Source organism: Bacillus rossius, chromosome 2 (genome assembly GCF_032445375.1).
Source record: "Bacillus rossius redtenbacheri isolate Brsri chromosome 2, Brsri_v3, whole genome shotgun sequence".
Taxonomy (NCBI): Eukaryota; Metazoa; Arthropoda; class Insecta; order Phasmatodea; family Bacillidae; genus Bacillus; species Bacillus rossius.
The window spans coordinates 108,440,367-108,459,488 of NC_086331.1; the positions used below are offsets into that span (position 1 = coordinate 108,440,367).

A 19,122-nucleotide genomic window follows, 5' to 3' on the forward strand; every position below is an offset into this window, starting at 1 on the left:
TTTAATTTATAATATATTTCCCCATTATTTTTCATTCCATAACGCCGAGCTAATTTGATGTATTTTCCCTCCGCATGTTCCGGGTCTGTAAGGGCTACTTTTAATTTTTGAATATGAGGGTCTTCACTATATTCTCCTTGGAAGGGTGATGTGTTTACAATGTCGTTCACTGAAAATAGTAAATCTTCATCTCGTTCAATACCTATATCGTACCTGGAGTTCAACACTACTGTTTCGAATACTTGTTTATTATGTTTGTTATGTTTGAGCAGCACTATTGTGTGAGTAGGCATTTTAGTTTCGAATGTTTTTTCTTGACCTGTTTCTATATCAATTATCTTAATATTTATCTGATAAATTTCCACGGCTGCGTGTAATATAGGCTCACTTAATACCTCGTCCTTACTCATGTTTATTAGTATAATTTTTTCTTTGTTCAATATAGGGCTACCCAGGTTTTCGTAAAATGTTTTGTAATCACCCCAGTTTTTGTGGATGTGTTTAGCAATGGTTGTTTGTATCTCACTTTCCTTATTCTCTTCCGGAAATATTGCGTCAGCAAGAGAGTGAAAAATTGAATTACCTCGAGCGTGACATGCTCTTACTATATATTCCTTGTTTCCTACGCGCTTATTTATGTATTCCTCATCTGTCGTCGGCACACGTGATAGAGCGTCTGGAATTTTATTGTTCGCACCTTTCACTATTTTTGCTTCGAAGTCGAACTCAGAAACTGATGTGGCAAATTTTTGTATTCGCGTATTGTGTTCCGCCATGCTTCTTAAGTATCTCAAGCTAGCATGGTCTGCCTCAATAATAAAATGTCTGCCATATAAATATTGCTTAAACAGATGGCAGAAATATTTTATGGCGCCTAATTCTCGTTCTGTTGTTGACCAACGAGTTTCATTGGATGTCAATTTCCTTGATGCGTAAGCTATAATGTGACGGTTTCCGCGTTCATCCTTTTGCATTAAGGTTGCACCTATTGCCGTTTGTGATGCGTCACATGCTAAAATTGTTTCTCGGTTTTCAACAAATTTTTCTAGTAGTGGTACTTCCGAGACTGCCTGTTTTAACTGTTGGAAAGCAGTTTGCTGTTTTACCCCCCAATGGAGGTTCGTTTGTTTTTTTGTAAGCTCTATTAATGGTTCTGCCACTGTTGCGTAGTTTTTTATGTATCTCCTTAAGTATGAAGTCATGCCCAGAAATGACCGTAACTGCTTAATGTTTTTTGGTTGTGTCATACGGTTTATGGCTTCCACCTTGTCTGTATCTGGTTTTATTCCATTCGGTGTTATACAATGTCCCAATATTTTTATTTCATCCTGTGCAAATTTGCACTTTGCAGGGTTGACTTTTACGTGAAACTGCCGTAACCTGTTAAATAAATCCTGTAAATTTTGTAGATGTTCCTCGAATGAGTCTCCCATAACAAAAATGTCGTCCGCGTATGCTATCACAGAGTGCCACCTCAGTGGTCCTAATAAAATATCAATAAACTCTTGAAAATAACCTGGTGAGTTTGAAAGTCCCATTGGCATTCTATTGTAGTGGTATAACCCTATTTTGTCAATAGTGAAAGCTAACTTATGTCTGTCTTCCTTCCTTACGGGTATAGCGTAAAATCCTGAAAATAGGTCCAGTGATGTTATGTATCGCGAGTTCTGTAACGTCTGTAATATATCGTCCGTTCGTGGTGAAGGATATGACATTCTCTTGACGTAGTTATTTAAGAGACGAAAGTCTGTTAAGAAGCGTATTCCTCCGTTCTTCTGTATCACCAGTGATGGTGCTGCGTACGCACTGTCCGACCTCTCGATAATTCCGGCTGCCTCCATTTGCTGCACCTGTGCCATTAAAGCTTCTCTAACTTTTGGCGCGATTCTGTATGGTCTTGTGTGGATCGGTTTGTCTGTTGTCAGTTCGATTTTTATGTGATAATTTTTAGTTTCTGTGATATCTTGTATTTTAAATGCAAAGCGATCTTCGTTTTCTTTAATAAGTCGTCGTAACTTTGCTTGTTCCTGCTGAGATAACTTTTTATTTATTCCTTCATATGGTGACTTCGCTTGTTCGTCCTGCATTTCCTCTACTTTACGAGTACATTCTTGAATCGAACCTGCATATGTTTGGAAGTTTTCATTTATCATTTCTATTTGAATCATTTTCTGGGATTTTGCTGTTTCCATGACAATTATACCTTCTTTCATAAATGGGACCACGTTGTAATTTTGTAGAAAGTCACACCCAAGTATTATATCTAAACTTAAATGTTCGATTACCAGGAATGTATGTGTGTATGAATATCCTTGTATACTAAATTTTAATTTCACCTGGTGTGTCGGAGTCGGGAGTGATTCTGTGGCTCCCACAAGTGTGATTTTTTCCTTCAATGGTTCTAGTGGTTGGTTGGTGACGATAGTAGACGCAATGCAACTGCGCGTACTTCCTGTGTCTATTAATGCAATTCTAGTGGCCTCTCCTATCTTGACAGCGACCTTGGGCGTTCTTCGTGTCTTGTTATTTTTTTCCCGCATGTGGTCAGCTGATTCTCTTCCTTCCTCGTCACGACCTTGTTTGTCAGCGACGCCACCACCCTGCTTACTCTGCATTTGTAGCGGTGCACGCGCGCCTGCTGTCGCCGCGTCATCAAGTTTGCTGCGATACTTCCTGTGTGTATTGTTCTCTCTCCAAGGCAAGTTGGGTTGTTTATTTTGCAAACCAAACTTACGTTGAAATTCCTTGAACCTTTCTGACACATTTGTGTGCCACTCAAAATCTTGATTGGTAAATAATGGGCATTTATCTAAATGATGTCCTGTGTAAAAACACATTGCGCATGTATCCTGGAATTTGTTTGGTCCTCTTACCTGTGCTACTTTCTTAAATCTGTCGTTCTCTGTTACATTTATTCCGACTTCTTGTTCTGTGTCTCGGTTATAAGATCCTATTTGCGCTTGACCATTAATTTCTTGACCTTCCTTATCCTTTGACTTTCTCCTAGTTGCACGTTCACAGTGTTGTTTCTCTTGTGCTATTGACGTTCTTGAAATTTTTATTTCACACCTTGGCTCTTCGTGTTCTTTTCTTTTAGGCATCTTTTTAATAATTGCTCTATATTGGTTTCTATACAGCGAAATGCATTTATTATCAGGCATAGCATTTCGCTTGCTAACTTCGGCGTAACTACTTTTTATTCTTGATTGATTTCCGTTTATTTTTTTCTGCTTTGGGAGTGCGGGAATCACTGTTTTCACTCCCTGCAATATTCGTTTTTTGAATGTTGCTCATACGACCTGTTCTTATTTCTGTATTGCCAGTTATCCCTGTTTATGTCTCTGCTCTTGCTCCTATCATCTTCATTGTTATTCCTACATTGTCTGTCTTCGTACTGTCTTCGTTCATTGAACGTTCTCCCATTCAAACCTTCATGTCTCTTTTCAGTTCTTCGTATATTCTCAGCTTTGTCATAATTCGCACGCTGCTCTCTTCTATGACTGTTATTTTGGCTCGGCGACTGCCTGTAATGTGTCTGTCGCATAAAGTTTTGAGCATGCTGACACTGTGCGCAACTATTACTAAGAGCATACTGTGGAGGTTTGCTTCTATATCCCGATCTATTGTTTATAAATGTTCTGTCCCTGTATCTTACTTCCCTTGGCCCGTACTGTGGTTTTCTTGTTTTTTCGTGGGTGTCTTGTTGCTGTATGTTGTGTTTCGTGCTAGCGTTGTTGACTGTTAGACTACGTATTTCTTCTTTTAAATAACTTATTTCCTTTTCTAATGATTCTGTATTAAGTGTTGTGTTTTCAATGTTGGCTTTGTACCTACTATTTCCTATTTCTATTTTTCTCAAGCATGATTTCATGTCATCTAACGTATGAATGTTTTGCAAAAGCAACTTGTCCACAACAGATGGTAAAAGTGACTTCCACAAAATGTCCAAAATCTCTTCATCCTTCATATCTGCCTTATAGCGTTTTGCTAGGTACACTATATTTTCTACATGCAAGAGACTGCTTTCGTCTGTCTGTTGTCTTCGAGAGAGCAATTCTTGTCTGCGTCTATTAATTTTGTCTGGCGGCGTAAACAAGTCTTTTAATCTTTCGACCGTCTGTTGCCACGTCCTGTTTGAGTCCTGTACTGTCTGTAAGTTTTCATACGCCCTCTTGGCTGTACCTCGTAGATATAGTCCTAACCGCTGTAGTCGGTCCTGGTCTGTCCATCCGTTGATTTCTCCAATTGTATTGTAATTGTGTAGGAACTCTTCTATATCTTCGAACGCTTTGCCTTCGAATGTACCTATAGGTATTTGTGACTCTAGGAAAACTTTAATTGGTTGCTGTGCCATGTTATTATCGTATGTGTGTGTTTCCATGTGTTTGTCCTTTATGTCTACAGTGATCCTACCGTTGTCTTCCCCAGTTGACTTTCCTGAATCTATCTGGTTAAGAACGTCGTCATACTCTATGTCAGTGTTTTGTGTTGGTTCTACTCCTTGTGAAACAAGTTTACTGAGGAATGCTCGAGTAATACGTCTCCCTGTGTGATCCAACTGTTGTACCACCTCTGGATTAGTGGTAACAAGCTGCTGTGCTCGTGCGACTAACGAGTTAAAATCCTGTGTGGCATTTGTGTTTGTATCCTGACTCAGCCGTACTTGCGAGGCGCTAGCCTTGGAGCCGGGGCTTGCTGACAGTGTTTCAAACAATCGCTTGGCTGCACTTTTAATAGGTCGTGGTCCCTCGTCATTCGCCATATATTAACATTACTAACAAATTACACTCTTAATACTAGAGTTAGTATAAGCAAATCAGCATAAAAGAGGTTAGTTTGCATGCAAATTTTATATAAGCACTATGTCTATTTAATAGGTGTGATAGGTCTGGCTACACCCGAAAAACAAAATATGACAGAAAAGGGTGGTTGGTGGGGTGATAAACTCATAGCTCGCAGCAAGAGGTGGGAAACTTAAGGCGCCTCCACCATTGTTATGATTCAACCTTAAGATGATCTCAATTATTTACTATTCTAAGACAGGGTGATAGGGGGCTCAAGACTAACAATGAAAGACAGTTCAATATAGAGACTTGATTTAATGTCACGTACTATTATAGAGTTAGCGGTCACCAATTTAGACAATTATCGGGGAGCCTCGCTACCACACCTCGGCAGGTTCCTTACCCACGCTGTGCTGGGTCGCGCTCGCGGCAGGAATTCGACGACGGACTGCGGCGGCCGAGGACACGGCGCTCCGTGGTTCCGGCGTCACGACTTCAGCCGTCCAGTCGCCGGTGACCAGAAGAAGCCCCTTCTCGACGGTGGCTGTCGTTTTTATTCTTCCGTCCGCGTCCGTGTTGATGTTCCGTGTTGTCCTCTTTTCTCTCGCAGCGGCGGTCGGCCTTCGGCGACTCGCGTCGCTGTTTCGCTGGCGGTGTTGAAACTGCTGACACCTCGTGTTTGACTCAGGGCGAGCCTCGAAGCCGCTTGCCAGAGTGCTCAGAGCGAGTCATAACAGGGTGGTCCGGGGGTCCTCCCCCGGGAAAATTTGAATTTCAAGGTGGAAAATTGTGCTATTTAAGCAGTTGTATTATCTGAAAATTGATTACACAGCACTTTCTTTGCCCCCGTTTGCCCCCACTTCATGGTTTCAGAAGGGGGGGGGGGCAAATACCCTTGCCCCCCCCTCCCACCACTGTTGTTGCGCCCCTGCTTAACACGCATGGGTCTATCAAACGTTCCACTCCTTCGCAAGTAAAGCCGCCACGGGCAATTCCGGGATTGATTTGCTCGCCTCGACACGAACTGCTGCACGGAAAACACGCTTCTGTTCTTCGCCGGTCGCAAGGATGGCGCGTCACATGACGCTGCGCCACTGGAAGCGAGCGCTGATTGGCTTCGTCGGTGTGACACGCCCCTCGTACGTATCACGTTTAACCCCGTCACACAGCCGACCACGTGACTTACTTCCATTTCATACTGGATATAGTTCTTTTGAACGTGCGCAAGAATACATTCTCGTCAAATTTAAGTTTTTGCCTCAAACCCATATACTGACAAATGATGTATACGTGGTATATGATGTATGTAAAAAAAGGTTATGTTGGTCTCTGAACAAACTTTGAGACTACTCATCTCATCTAATAGTAACGTGTAGCAAGTATACAGTATTGTAAGTTTCGTGTGAATAATTGGCATTGATTTTTAATTGCTCGGTATTTTTAACCGTATAATACTCATTTTGCCAAAATGCCGTAATTAAAAAAATAATCTACTGGCCATCTGTCTACTTTTGTCATATTATATAATAAAAATAAAGGCCAGTACAGAATCACGTATAATATTTAAACAAGATAACGTCACATTAGTTAATTATTGCTGACAAATGTTAAGTGTAAAATTCATACAAGCGTGTCGTTCACACAACTTCTAAAAATGGCTTATCTTTCCTTTCAACTTTTCTTAAATGATAAAAAAAATTATTTTAAAAAATACATGCACTGATAGGGTTGAAAATACACAAACTATATTGTTTCCTCACATTTTTAACAGAAGGCATTTCCGCCCAAAATTTAGTGGCTTTTAGGTTATACCTACACCCACCCTCGTAGGCGTAGGCGGATAGGTTTGCTCCTGTTGTATCGCACATTGCCGCGTATTTTATGCACATAGGCTTCCCTAAAATACTTTGAAGTATGTTAAAATGGCAAAAATTTAGGAATTGTGTTTAACGTACGGCTAAGAGGTTTCGTGTGTAATATTAAAATTGTATTTTTGGAGAGAAACGGCGTCTGTGAAAAGAAAGTAATAAAGTTCAGAAAAGGGTAATTTTTAGTTCCTAAAAATTTCCTGGTTGTTACACACTACAGTCACACTAATGTCTACTACAGTTTCCATAACTTATATTCAGGCATTTAATTAACAACGCCGATTTCGTGTTCTACTGTTTTAAGCTTTTAAGATGCTAAATAAATATCAGCATATTCGCCCGATACGTATGCTAATGTGCAAAATAGTGAACTTTTTTGTGAACTTGCAGTGCACAAAAATTATATTATCTTTGAAAGATTTGTGCAATGGGAGTGCATGACTTGATGTAAGCTTTTGGACATACACCATTGCTAAGCACATGTATGTCTGTAAAAGAAAACTACAAAAAACACAAAAGACAAAACAAAAATTAAGCAAAAAATTGCTGTTGTCAACAGGATATAAACACCACATAATATTCCATAACAGGAATATGGTCAACAAAGAAAAACAAAGAAAAATGGACTAACAGAACGAAAAAAAAAAAACCACAAATGATGATAGCACAAAAATATTGAACCCAAAAAAATTCAGCACAACAGTTGAAACTACATACAATATATACAAGTCTAAACATAATAATACAAGTCTAAACATAATGCAATTTATTGAAATACTACTATTTTAAAACATGTTTATGGAAAATTAAGGTTTGTTCCTGTTGTTGCAAACTTAAACGGGTAAAGAAAAGAACGCCATTATTATTAATCAGTTCACCTAATAATGTTTGATGTCGAGAAGCAAGAGTTTTTGTATTTTATTTTTTTTTTTATCATACGGTCAATAAGTAACCATTGAAAACCAAATTAATAAAATCTGGCATCACATCCTCAATATGGCTAAATAATACAGTCATAATAAAATCTACACACTCTCTCAGTTTTTCAAAACATTTACTAGCATATTAGATAGTATTTAATAATCATAATCGACTTTGGCATGTTAAATTATTTCATTATATTCTTAGTCCGATACATGATGGGTGTATCGTGCTTCAAATAATCGCCTACAAAACTTACATTGCACTGAAAACCAGTTGGTATAGAATATTATGCATAAAGATATTAATATTAAATATAATTATGCAAAATGTATAATAGGATGAAAATACCATGCTTAAGTTTTATGAGTTTCAACAGTCTTGTTTTTGTTTCGGTAGTTAAAATAGGCTGGAAATTGCTGACAGCTACACCAACTACCAAAACAAAACACAACACGTATTTCCTGTAAATTCACTGACAACCTCTGCATATTATGTAATGCCGAGCCATCTTAGGTACGACGCCGTATCGGTGATCGGAGAGTCATGACTATGGGATCCATGCTCGCATTTTCACGCAGCCGTCATAACGCAGCTGTCGTACCGGAGACGCGTCGTCGCTGTAGCGGTGGCGAGTAAAGGAACCATGCTTAACCTACAGGGCTCCATGTTGGATTACCGAGCCATCGGCGGGGGCTGCTGACCGCCACTAGCCCAGACTGGAAATCACTCGCTCCGCGAGTGCACATCGCAGCCGCCATGGATGATTAACATGACTCTAGGGCTCTGAGCTGTAAAACTCGCTTGCCTGAACTCGCTCGCCCAAATTCTCTCGACTTGGACTCCGCTTAGTCTGCTCTCGATGCTGGTATTCGGCGGCTTTGTCGATAGCCGCCACGCCACACGTTGGAGATGTAGAGCTATCTTCATCCGGACCGAGCCTGGTTGGGCCCTCGAGTGGTTCGGGATCCGAACCAGCGACCCCGACGCCCGGTCATCTCAACGATTCGCTCGCCTGCCTCGGTCGTCCCCTTATATGTACACGGCCGAGGCGATGCTTCCATTCCTTCGAGAACCTCCTCACCTGGAAGGAAGCCCTTTCCCCCTTCTTCCGGCCACGCGGAACCCGTAGTACCAGGCTCACATAACCAGAATCAAATTATTAAACTTTCGGCATGTATTATATTTTTCTCGTAGTTTAGTCTGTTGTTCAAACGCATGGGTTGGCCTAAAATAATCTTCTCGGGTTGTTAGCGAGTCTGCTTCCAAACGTTTACGAACACAAGCCAAACAGAGTATTCGACTGCGACAAAAAATAATTGTATGTTTTAACTTCGCACGCACTACACAGAAGCACCACGCAACTCCTGGTCTAGAGGGAGTCTTATATAGCTTCGTTTTTCCCAACTTTGCTTTCCCTGACGTCGTTGGTTATCTTCGTTTTGTTAAATAAGAATGATTTGTAATGCAGATTTAATGAGACAGAGTAAGAAAACTTCGTATTGCTTTGCTTTGTTTTACTGACAGCATTTAACTTATGGACACTTCCCTTGAATTGATATTTCTTAATCACCCTAACTCCGGTTATCCTAATTTAAATTCCCTTAAGTCGTTTTGACTAGTAACGATATGCCTAACACGTTTTAACTAACTGCAGTTTGCCCGAAGGCGAACAGAACCTTTCGCGAACCGCTAGTTCTCGTGTTTGGGACGGGTTTTGAAGCGCCAAACTAATTGCATGTGAACAGCTCGTGGTGAACCACCTCTTGTCGGTTTTTCTGACGAACACACTGGTGTTCTCAGTTCACACTGGGACGGCGACACTCCAGGCTACATCGTCTATTTTAGATTGCGCCTATTTATTTAGTTTCACTGTAATATTTTTAATTATGATTGATACTGAATATATTTTGATTTTTATGAAAACAAATATATACTCTTAAGATTGTAAACATAGCAATCATATGAAAAATGATTAAAATAAAATGCCTGTAGGTAAATAGGGGGCTTAGAAGAAAATATATGCGGACCAAATTAAAAAAAAAATGAAATGTTTGCTGGCTTCTAACCAGCGTGATTAGAATTGGATAAAAAAAAGTTGAAAGATTTGAATAAAATATAAATTACAAATAATATCGATTTAACGAATTTTTGAACTCTTGTCTAGAAAAATTCTGATTTTATATTTAAGTCGTACAAACGTTTTGTAATTTTTATAGCACTTGCATGATCTGCTTCATAATTTACATTAGTACAAAAATAATATTAAATTAATTTCCAATTATTATCTAACTTTGTTTTATATGTACAATTAACACTTGTTTTTAGGAATAATTCTGGTGGTTCGAGGTTAGTATCCTCCGTTTCCCATTGATCGCTGGGAATTCATTGAGCGGCTCGCGAACGGTTCGGGCCGCAAATGTATTCGCACGTTCAGGTGTAACTAGTGTTGTAATGTTGTAAACGGACCACCTGTGGGCCGGTGTGAAACAGTGCTGTGGTTTCGCAGGATGTGAAAGAGACCTCAGGGATGAGGTGGCCAGGCAGCGGCTCCTGTCGACCCTCTTCGCGGGCGATGCAACCCAAGTCAAAGGAGGTGACTACAACACACTTCACTCATACAACTACATCATATTTCATGTAGCTTTGAAAATATTCTTGAAACTAATTGTGTCAAATGTGCCTGGCTTCCTGCTGAGTAAAAAGATTAACTACTGTTGCTGGCTCAGGGCTGAGAGCTCCTGGCTCCTGGGCTAGAGGTCCGGGTTAGATACCCAGCTGGGTCGAGGATTTGTCACTCTTCCCTAGTCCAGGACTGGGTGTATGGTTGTCCTTGCACCTCCATACTGCGGAACGCAATGGCAAGCCACCGCAGTTACACCTACCCTAGTTCACCCAAGTCACACAATGGCCATCTTTCCGTGGCACTGGTTGGGGTACCACCAGCCACTGGGCATATCACATTATTATTAAACAAGACATTAAGATCCTAGTATCAGGAGCTTGATATTGAAATATTCCAAGCAAGACCTAGCTGTACGTTATTTAACTGTGGTGACAGCGTGGTTGTTGAAGTGTCCCGGACTTGCAGTTGTAAACATGTGTGTGGTTTGTGCAGGCAACAGGTCCCCCTGTGCAGGTGGAGCCTGTAGACTTGAGCGTGAAGCCTGCTCCGCTTGTCCTTCACGTGCCCAGGTACAGCCCCCACCTCACCAGTCAAGCTGACACCGAGGCCCACCTGCCAGACAGTCAGCCAGGTATGTACGTCTGGCTGACATGCTCCTTACCAGTTAAACCGACACCGTTGCCCACCTGCCAGTAAGTCAGCCAGGTATGTACGTCTGGCTGACATGTTCCTCGCCATTCCAGCCGACACCGAGGCCCACCTGCCAGACAGTCAGCCAGGTATGTACGTCTGGCTGACATGTTCCTCGCCATTCCAGCCGACACCGAGGCCCACCTGCCAGACAGTCAGCCAAGTATGTACGTCTGACTGACATGCTCTTCGCCATTCCAGCCGACACCGAGGCCCACCTGCCAGACAGTCAGCCAGGTATGTACGTCTGACTGACATGCTCTTCGCCATTCAAGCCGACACCAAGGCCCACCTGCCAGACAGTCAGCCAAGTATGTACGTCTGACTGACATGCTCTTCGCCATTCCAGCCGACACCAAGGCCCACCTGCCAGAAAGTCAGCCAGGTATGTACGTCTGACTTACATGCTCCTCACCAATCAAGCCGACTCTGTGGATCGCTTGCCTGACAGCCAGGTATGTATGTATGTATGGTCGACATGCTCCTCACCAGTCACCTACTCAGAGGATCACCTACCTAACAGTCAGGTATGTATGTCTGGCCAACATATTCCCCACCAGTCAACTACACCGAGGATCGCCAGCCTAACAGCCAGGTATGTAAGTCTGACCATCATGCTCCTTACAAGTCAAGCCGATATTCCATCTCACCTCTGCTGATATTATGAATGATTCTCTTCCAGCACCTACATACCTTCATGGTAGATATTTCTTGGGCCATACCTTTCTTCTCTCTTTGATTGCTACACTTATGTTAAATTTTTTCTACAATAAGCTTTTCACATAAATGTGTTCAGTAACTATACGAGGTTTAGTTTTATCTTTGAGTCGATTGTTTTGCGTTTTAAACTCATTTAATGTATTAGTTTCTGTTTATCATGCAATGAGCCATTTATGTTGTATTAAGAGGGTTTTTAGGTTTTTTTAATTTTTTGCAGACATATACAAGTTTTGCACATTTGTGAGTAAAATTTAAAAAAAATGTGTTTTTATATTAATTTTTGTGAGTTTTATGTTATGTAACTGTTTGTTGGAAATTATTTCTAAAGTGAATGGGATTGTACCAAAACTTTGGCTAGTTAAGTGGAGAAATATTATTAGGCTTTTATTTTTTATAGCTAATAACCTTCGCGTTGCTCGCGAAATGTCAGGTATTTGCTGATATTTTACCATTGTAAGCAAAATATGTGATCAATTCCAATTGTTTTTACTAAGTAAATAAGCACAATAAAATACCAAATGAATATAAGAAAATTCATAACAAAACTATTTAAGTAGGTAACTGCTCCCTGATGATGGCGACTGCAGTGTCGACCGAAACGTCGTTGAATTATTCACCAAGGACACGGCTACAACCCAGAAGCCAAGCTACTATAGACAATGGCCGTGAAAGCCTGCGAACATTATTAAAACTATTTAAGATTGATATTTTAAGGTGGTGATGCATAAATCTGTTTAATTTTTAGTTTAAATTAAGTAATGCTGATTGCATGATTCTCATTTTTGTGTTTTAGAGGATATATTTTACCTTCATGAAATCACACTTAGGTTATCTACTTTTAATTTCATGAAGTAGCCAAGTCAAAACATTGTGAAATGCACAAATATTTCATTTTAATTAAGGTTATGCTATTGTTTACATTTACACTTTCATTTATTCATGTTATAGCTATTCTCAAAAATGTTCAACATTATACCTGATTACATGCACCTACCTACATTATTTTAAGATTTTTGAAAGAATCACATTTTTATTTGAAATAGAATACAACTTTCAACTTTTTAATCATACGTGCTAGTTGATTACTAGTTATGCTTAGTATTAATCAAACAAAATTACAAAAATTTTAACCCCTTGTCTCTTTTACCAGAGGATGCCAATGTGAAACTTCAAAACTACAGCTTTAGTAAATATGGCGATATCCATTAACAAAATTAAAAAAAAAACCAAACTGATCTAGTTTTTACTTCCACTAGAGTGAAAGCCAAAATATTTAAATTGATTTTAAACTTTCTTGCCAAATATACTTTTTAATTATTTCGTATATTCCATTTTTAATTTAAAAATAATATATTTGTTACATCTTACGGTTTGTTTATTAATCATTGCCTATGTCTTAAATTAAGTTCAATTTCATTAGTATACATACATGTTTAATGTTAAAACCATATTTAAAACCTTTTCACCCCTTTAGGGATAGCATTTCAGCTAGTAAAAAAAATAGTTTGTAGATATTTTGTTTTTATATATCATTCCGAATACTTCTCCGCCCCCCTGATTAGCTGTAGAGATATATTTATAATGAAACAAATATTTATCAAATTTTGACTCCTTTTGCGATCAAATATCAAAACATGGTAAAAATAAGCTATGCATTTATATAATGTAATTTTTTTGTAGTGTTAAGTATCATTATTAATTTACTTTGAGATATGGTTTATTACTGTTAACACTAACTTAACCATGTTTTACTACAGTTGGGGTCGAATTAAGAAAAAATGATACAAGCACTCTATATAACAAACTATTCAAATTATTCACGCTACTTTTCTAACATCTGGCTTGATTTTGTTTATAGAGTGATCTCTTACTGTTAAACCACACTTTCCCTTTGCAGTCGAATCTACAAAACTAGAGAAAAACATGCTATGTAACTCAATGTATAATGTTACGAGTGGGAAAACAGGTTCGGAAAAGGTAGCCAAATTAATTAAATACATTTTTATTTGCCAACTTCTATTTAAACTATTAATTAAATTAACACAATTAAAATTTATGTCCACAAATTAAACACTCTTTCATTTAGATTTCAACAGATGTAAAGAGTCTTCGTGAGGCGGTAGAGATAGCTTTAGAATATGAAAGTAATGTGTTATATCAAAAGGGAAAATATGTGGAACAGAGCCTATAATTTAGAATTGCATTAGAAATGCGAGACCTAAATGTGATAACAGTTGTAAGACAGGCCACAACTCCTCGAACTTTTATTTGAAACACGAAAGCGAACGAAAACTTAATACAGGAATTATTTGTTATAAATGTGGTAAACCAGGGCATGTTCTGAAGTATTGTAGAATAAAAAACCGTTACACAAATACACAACCGAATAGATGGGGAAAATTCCCGAACAATAAGGTGTTCGGTGACGAAACTTGCGAAAGGTCAGATCTTACGAATACTATAACCATGGTATTTAAACACCAAGAAAATAAAAAAAAAGGCAGGAAAGCTGAATTCAAGTGCCTACGAGCAGTCCGTACGGCACCGAGAATTTGAAAATAAGGTAGACTGCACACATTATTTAATGGAAATATACGAGTTGAAAAAGGATGAGATACCTACTCCAACATTTATGGAAATACCAATCAGAGGAATAAAAAGGGAAACACCCCAAGCATTTTTATTAGATACGGGAGCGGAAGTATGTTTAATTAGCACAAACTAGCAGGTATATAGCAAAGTGAGGAAGTAGGAGTTAAAGGGAATCGCTAATACACAGATCGAAACATTGGGAACAACTGAATTGAAAATAATCAATGAAATACCTAACATCCTAATAACACCTCAATTTCATGTTTTAGCGAATTGCCTGTATACAGGAATAATAGGACATGATTTGTTATATCGCACTCGAGCAATAATCGATTTCGGGGAGAAAAGTCTCAAAATACCATAAATAAACGTGAAATGGAAATTGAAACCCAAACAAATGTGTATAAATCAAGCATTTACATCACTACCAGCTAGAAGTGAAAAAATAGTAGGATTATTTACGAACTATGAGGGATATGGTGTAGTAAATAAATGCGAAATAAAGCCAGGTATATATTTAGTTAGCGCACTGAGGAGGAAGTAAAATTAAAATTGCCAAAGGTAAAACTAGATATAAATTAATACGCATAAAATAACTGAGTAAGTAGAATAAATAATAAAGAAAGGAAGGACAAATTATCTTCCTTATTAAGGTCAGAACATCTGAATGAGGAGGAAAGGAAAAGCATTAATGAAATATGTGAGGAATATACAGGTATTTTTTATCTGCCGGGCGATTGGCTTTTTTATACCAAGGCTATTGATCATAATATACCACTAACAGACGAAGCTCCAGTGAAAATGAAGCCATATAGAATTCATGAAGCGCACAAGGCTGAAGTATTGCAACATAAATAAGGCAATGTTGACAGACGGAATCATTATTCCAAGTCGTAGCCCGTCGAATGCACCCATGCTCGTTGTACCCAAAAACAGTGACGCGTCGGGTAAACAGAAGTGGAATGTCGTCGATTTACGTGTTATCAACTATAAGACTATAGGAACGTATTTTCCTATGCCAAATATAACTGAGATACTGGACCACTTAGGGCAAGCCAATAATTTAAGTACGTTGACTTAGCTAATGGTTATTATCGGCCGATGAGTGACGTGGATGGACCCAAGACTGCTTTTATAACGCCATAAATCATTATGAATTTACACGAATGCAGTTTGGTTTAAAAGTAGCACCCGCTACAATTCAAAAATTAATTAATACTCTTTTAGCAATGGCATTAAGTGCCTAGTTTACTTAGATGACATGATCATATGTGGAAAAAAACATACAAGAACATGATGATAGACTAAGAGACGTTTTCGAAAGATTAAGAGAAAATACGTTGAAACTTCAACCCAAAAAAATGTGAATTTTAAGAAAGGAAGTTATATGTTTAGGACATACTATTTATAATGAAGGGGTAATACCATACCACCGATTAATAAAAAAAAAATTCCAGTTAAAAAACCTAACACAATCAAGCAGTTTGAATTTTTTTTTGTTTTGAGCTATAATAGATAATTCATATAAAATTACACAAAATAGCTAAACCCGTATTAGAAATATTAAAGAAAGGAACAATGTACAAATGGAAAACATGGACAGGAACAAGCATGTAACAAATTGGAATACGCGCTTACCACAGAACCAGTTATACAATTCTCTGATTTTCCAAAATCCTATATAGTAACAACATACGCTAGTCAAGACGTATTAGGCGCAATACTTTCACAAGGAGAAATAGGGAATGATAGGCCTATTGCCTATAGTCCATTGAAAAGTTACATTTAGGGTTGCGTTTGTCAGAGGACGCAATTTTATTTTTATTAGATATGAAATAGTGTAAAGTTAAATCCAAGTTTGTGGGGTTGCAACCCTTGTCCCACGGCCGCCATCTTGGAAATAGAGGTTCAAATGGTTTTTACGGTTTATCTGCCAAACTATAGGTCTCACATGCAAATAAAATCATCTACACCTTTTGTCCAGTAACTTTCAGTCGTAGAACCATAAATAATAAAGTTATAACCGAAAACCATAAACATTTGAGAAAGAAAATCTATTTGTCGATATAACTTTTATTCTAATCATTTAACAAAAAAAATGATGTCATACAATTTTTATAGATGATGTTTTAAGGAATAATTTTTGTTATAAACATTTTTAAAATTATTTATTAAGGTTTTACAGCGCTGCGAAACGAATACTATTCTTCAGTATTCGTAACTATACACAAATTAAATATTAATGATTTGCCATAATTTTTAATCATCTTGTTATTTTTTATGATAATCTTTTTAATTATTGATAATGCAATATTGTTATTAATTAATTATTGACTCTTCCCCACCACCTACGAGGTAGTCTGGAGGCGCGTATTTTTTACATGGTATCCCCAGTAGGCATAATCCCTGGTGATTTTCTAAATCACAACTACCCTGTCCTCGGTCTTTTTGATAGACCAGGCTGCGGCTCAGCATCTGGTTGGCTTTCTATGTTAAATGCTTGAGGGAGAACCGGAGAAGGAAGTGGCGTCAATGTCGGCGGTTAATCTTCAAAATCATTTTCTTCAATTAATTTCGAGAGCTCCATTATGTAGTTGCAAGTCTCCCCAGAACAATGGAAGCACACTGCAGAGCATTTCAGGCCTGCTTTTCGACATCCACACATCGCTCCACAGTTTCCTGTGCATCTGCAGAAAATTAATTTTAGAAGCTCAGGGGGTGCTGGAGGTTTAGAGCTCTGCACTGGCATCAATATTTTTCCACATTTTTTTCCAGCCCCAGTCTTCAGGATCGCTGTAATTACCAAGCCATGACTGGACCTATGGTAGACTCGGAAGCTGTGAAAGCGAGCTGTATCTTGTGTTGGAGGAAGTGAAGATAAATTAAATGTACTCTTTGTCACTGACTTGGCGAATTGTTTGTATCTTAGGCTGTCAAGATAATTATCATCTTTATTACCACCATATAAAGAGAGAGAAAAAAAGTTCACCAATGACAGTGAGCAAAGCAGGGTCAACTCTCTTGTTGAAGAACAACGCCGTTCCACTTGCTAACTCTAGATGTTTCTCACCGAACTCAAAACTGTGTTCACTTAACTTAAAACCGTGTCCAAAAACATTAAAAATAGTTTTCACAATTAAAAACGTTTTTCACAATTGAAAACACAATAAAATACGTCCGCACGTAGCGAAATATGTAAACAACTGAAAGATGAAAGTCGAAGGACAACTTCAACAAAATATAATAATAATAATAGCAGGCAGATGTTCTTTTATTCTCAAACGGTCACTTGGGTATTTTCTACCTGCGCATTATTCTCGGTAATGACACTCTCAATGATTTGAAATTATTTTCAAAATCAATAATTCCAAAGTTTTGTGATGGAGTGTCAAATCAATAATTAATTAATAACAATATTGCATTTTCAATAATTAAAAAGATTATCATAAAAAAATAACAAGATGATTAAAAATTATGGCAAATCATTAATATTTATATTTATGTATAGTTATGAATGCTGAAGAATAGTATTCGTTTCGCAGCGCTGTAAAACCTAACTAATAAATAAATTTAAAAATGTTTATAATAAAAATTGTTCCGTAAAACACCATCTATAAAATGGTCTGATATAATTTTTTTGTAAAATGATTATAAAAAAGGTTATAGCGACAAATAGATTTTTTTTCTCAAATTTTTATGGATTTTCGCTTATAACTTTTTCAATTATTGTTCTACGACTAAAAGTTACTGGACAAAAGTTGCAGATAATTTTATTTATAACAAAAAATGTTACATAATATATTTTGTGAGACCTATAGTTTGGCAGATAAACCGTAAAAACCATTTGAACCTCTTTTTCCAAGATGGCGGCCATGGGACAAGGGTTGCAACCCCACAATCTTCGATTTAACTTTACAATAACCCCCCCTTTATATCTAAAAAAATAAAATTGCGTCCTCTGACAAACGCACTCTAAGCCCAAAAAAAAAAAATGTAACATTTCAATGGACTACTATGTTAGTAGAACACTCAATAAAGCCGAACGAAATTCATCTACTTCCAAAAGGGAAATATTGACAGTTGTGTGGGCCGCAACGAAGCAGTTTTGACTTCATTTATTAGGACGAGAATTCACCATAATAACAGACCACAAACCCTTACAGAGGATTGTGAGCGTAAAGGAGCCTAGCTCGAGGTTACTAGATGACGATTAAAATTAGAATATAATTATGAAAACTAATATAGGGCAGGAAGGAGTATTCCGCAAATAAATGCACTAAGCAGATTATGTAGTCACACGGTAGTAATACAAAATGATGGAAATGATGAGATAAAGGGAACGGATAAGCGAGAAAAGAGCGAATTATATAAAAATAAAACAAATACTAATATAAAATCACGATATCCCAATAGGAGGCCATTTAGGTAAAAAATAGAATGTATAAAAGAATAAACCAACATTTTTGGTGGCCCAACATGAAAAATGACATAGATAAATATGTACAGAAATGCTCTTCGTGTCAAAAAATTAACTAGGAAAAAGACTTCGGACCTAGTATTTGAGAAATGCGCGTTGGACCTTTAACTGTGACCGAAGGGGAAGTAGATACTTACTGACGTGTCAGGATGATTGATCAAAATACGCAATCTCAATGCCCATACCATCTCAAGATGCGGAGACAGTGGCTACAGTCTTAACTGAAAACCTAATTTTAAAATTTGGTATTCTTCAAATAATTTTATCATATTATGGTTGTAGGTTTAATAGTGATTTAATAAAACGACCTTGTGAATTATTAAGAGTAAAAACATTAATACTACGTGTTATCATTGTAACATATCAGAATTTATTCCCCCTGCTACCAATAACAACTAACTGAGGATGTTTTATGTTGTTGATGCTTTCTCATTGTTTCATAAA

The 19,122-nt window shown here is 37.8% G+C and overlaps 1 protein-coding gene across 1 annotated transcript in view; it reads left to right on the forward strand.

Annotated features, from left to right (window-relative positions):
• The window catches only part of LOC134529593 (Krueppel-like factor 3), a 125,908-nt gene that overhangs the window by 81,957 nt on the left and 24,829 nt on the right, over positions 1–19,122 (forward strand). Inside the window, exons 2-3 of the mRNA XM_063363845.1 lie at positions 10,083–10,169; positions 10,692–10,830. Coding sequence (XP_063219915.1) covers positions 10,083–10,169; positions 10,692–10,830 — 226 coding nt within the window. The remainder of the gene's footprint in view (positions 1–10,082; positions 10,170–10,691; positions 10,831–19,122) is intronic.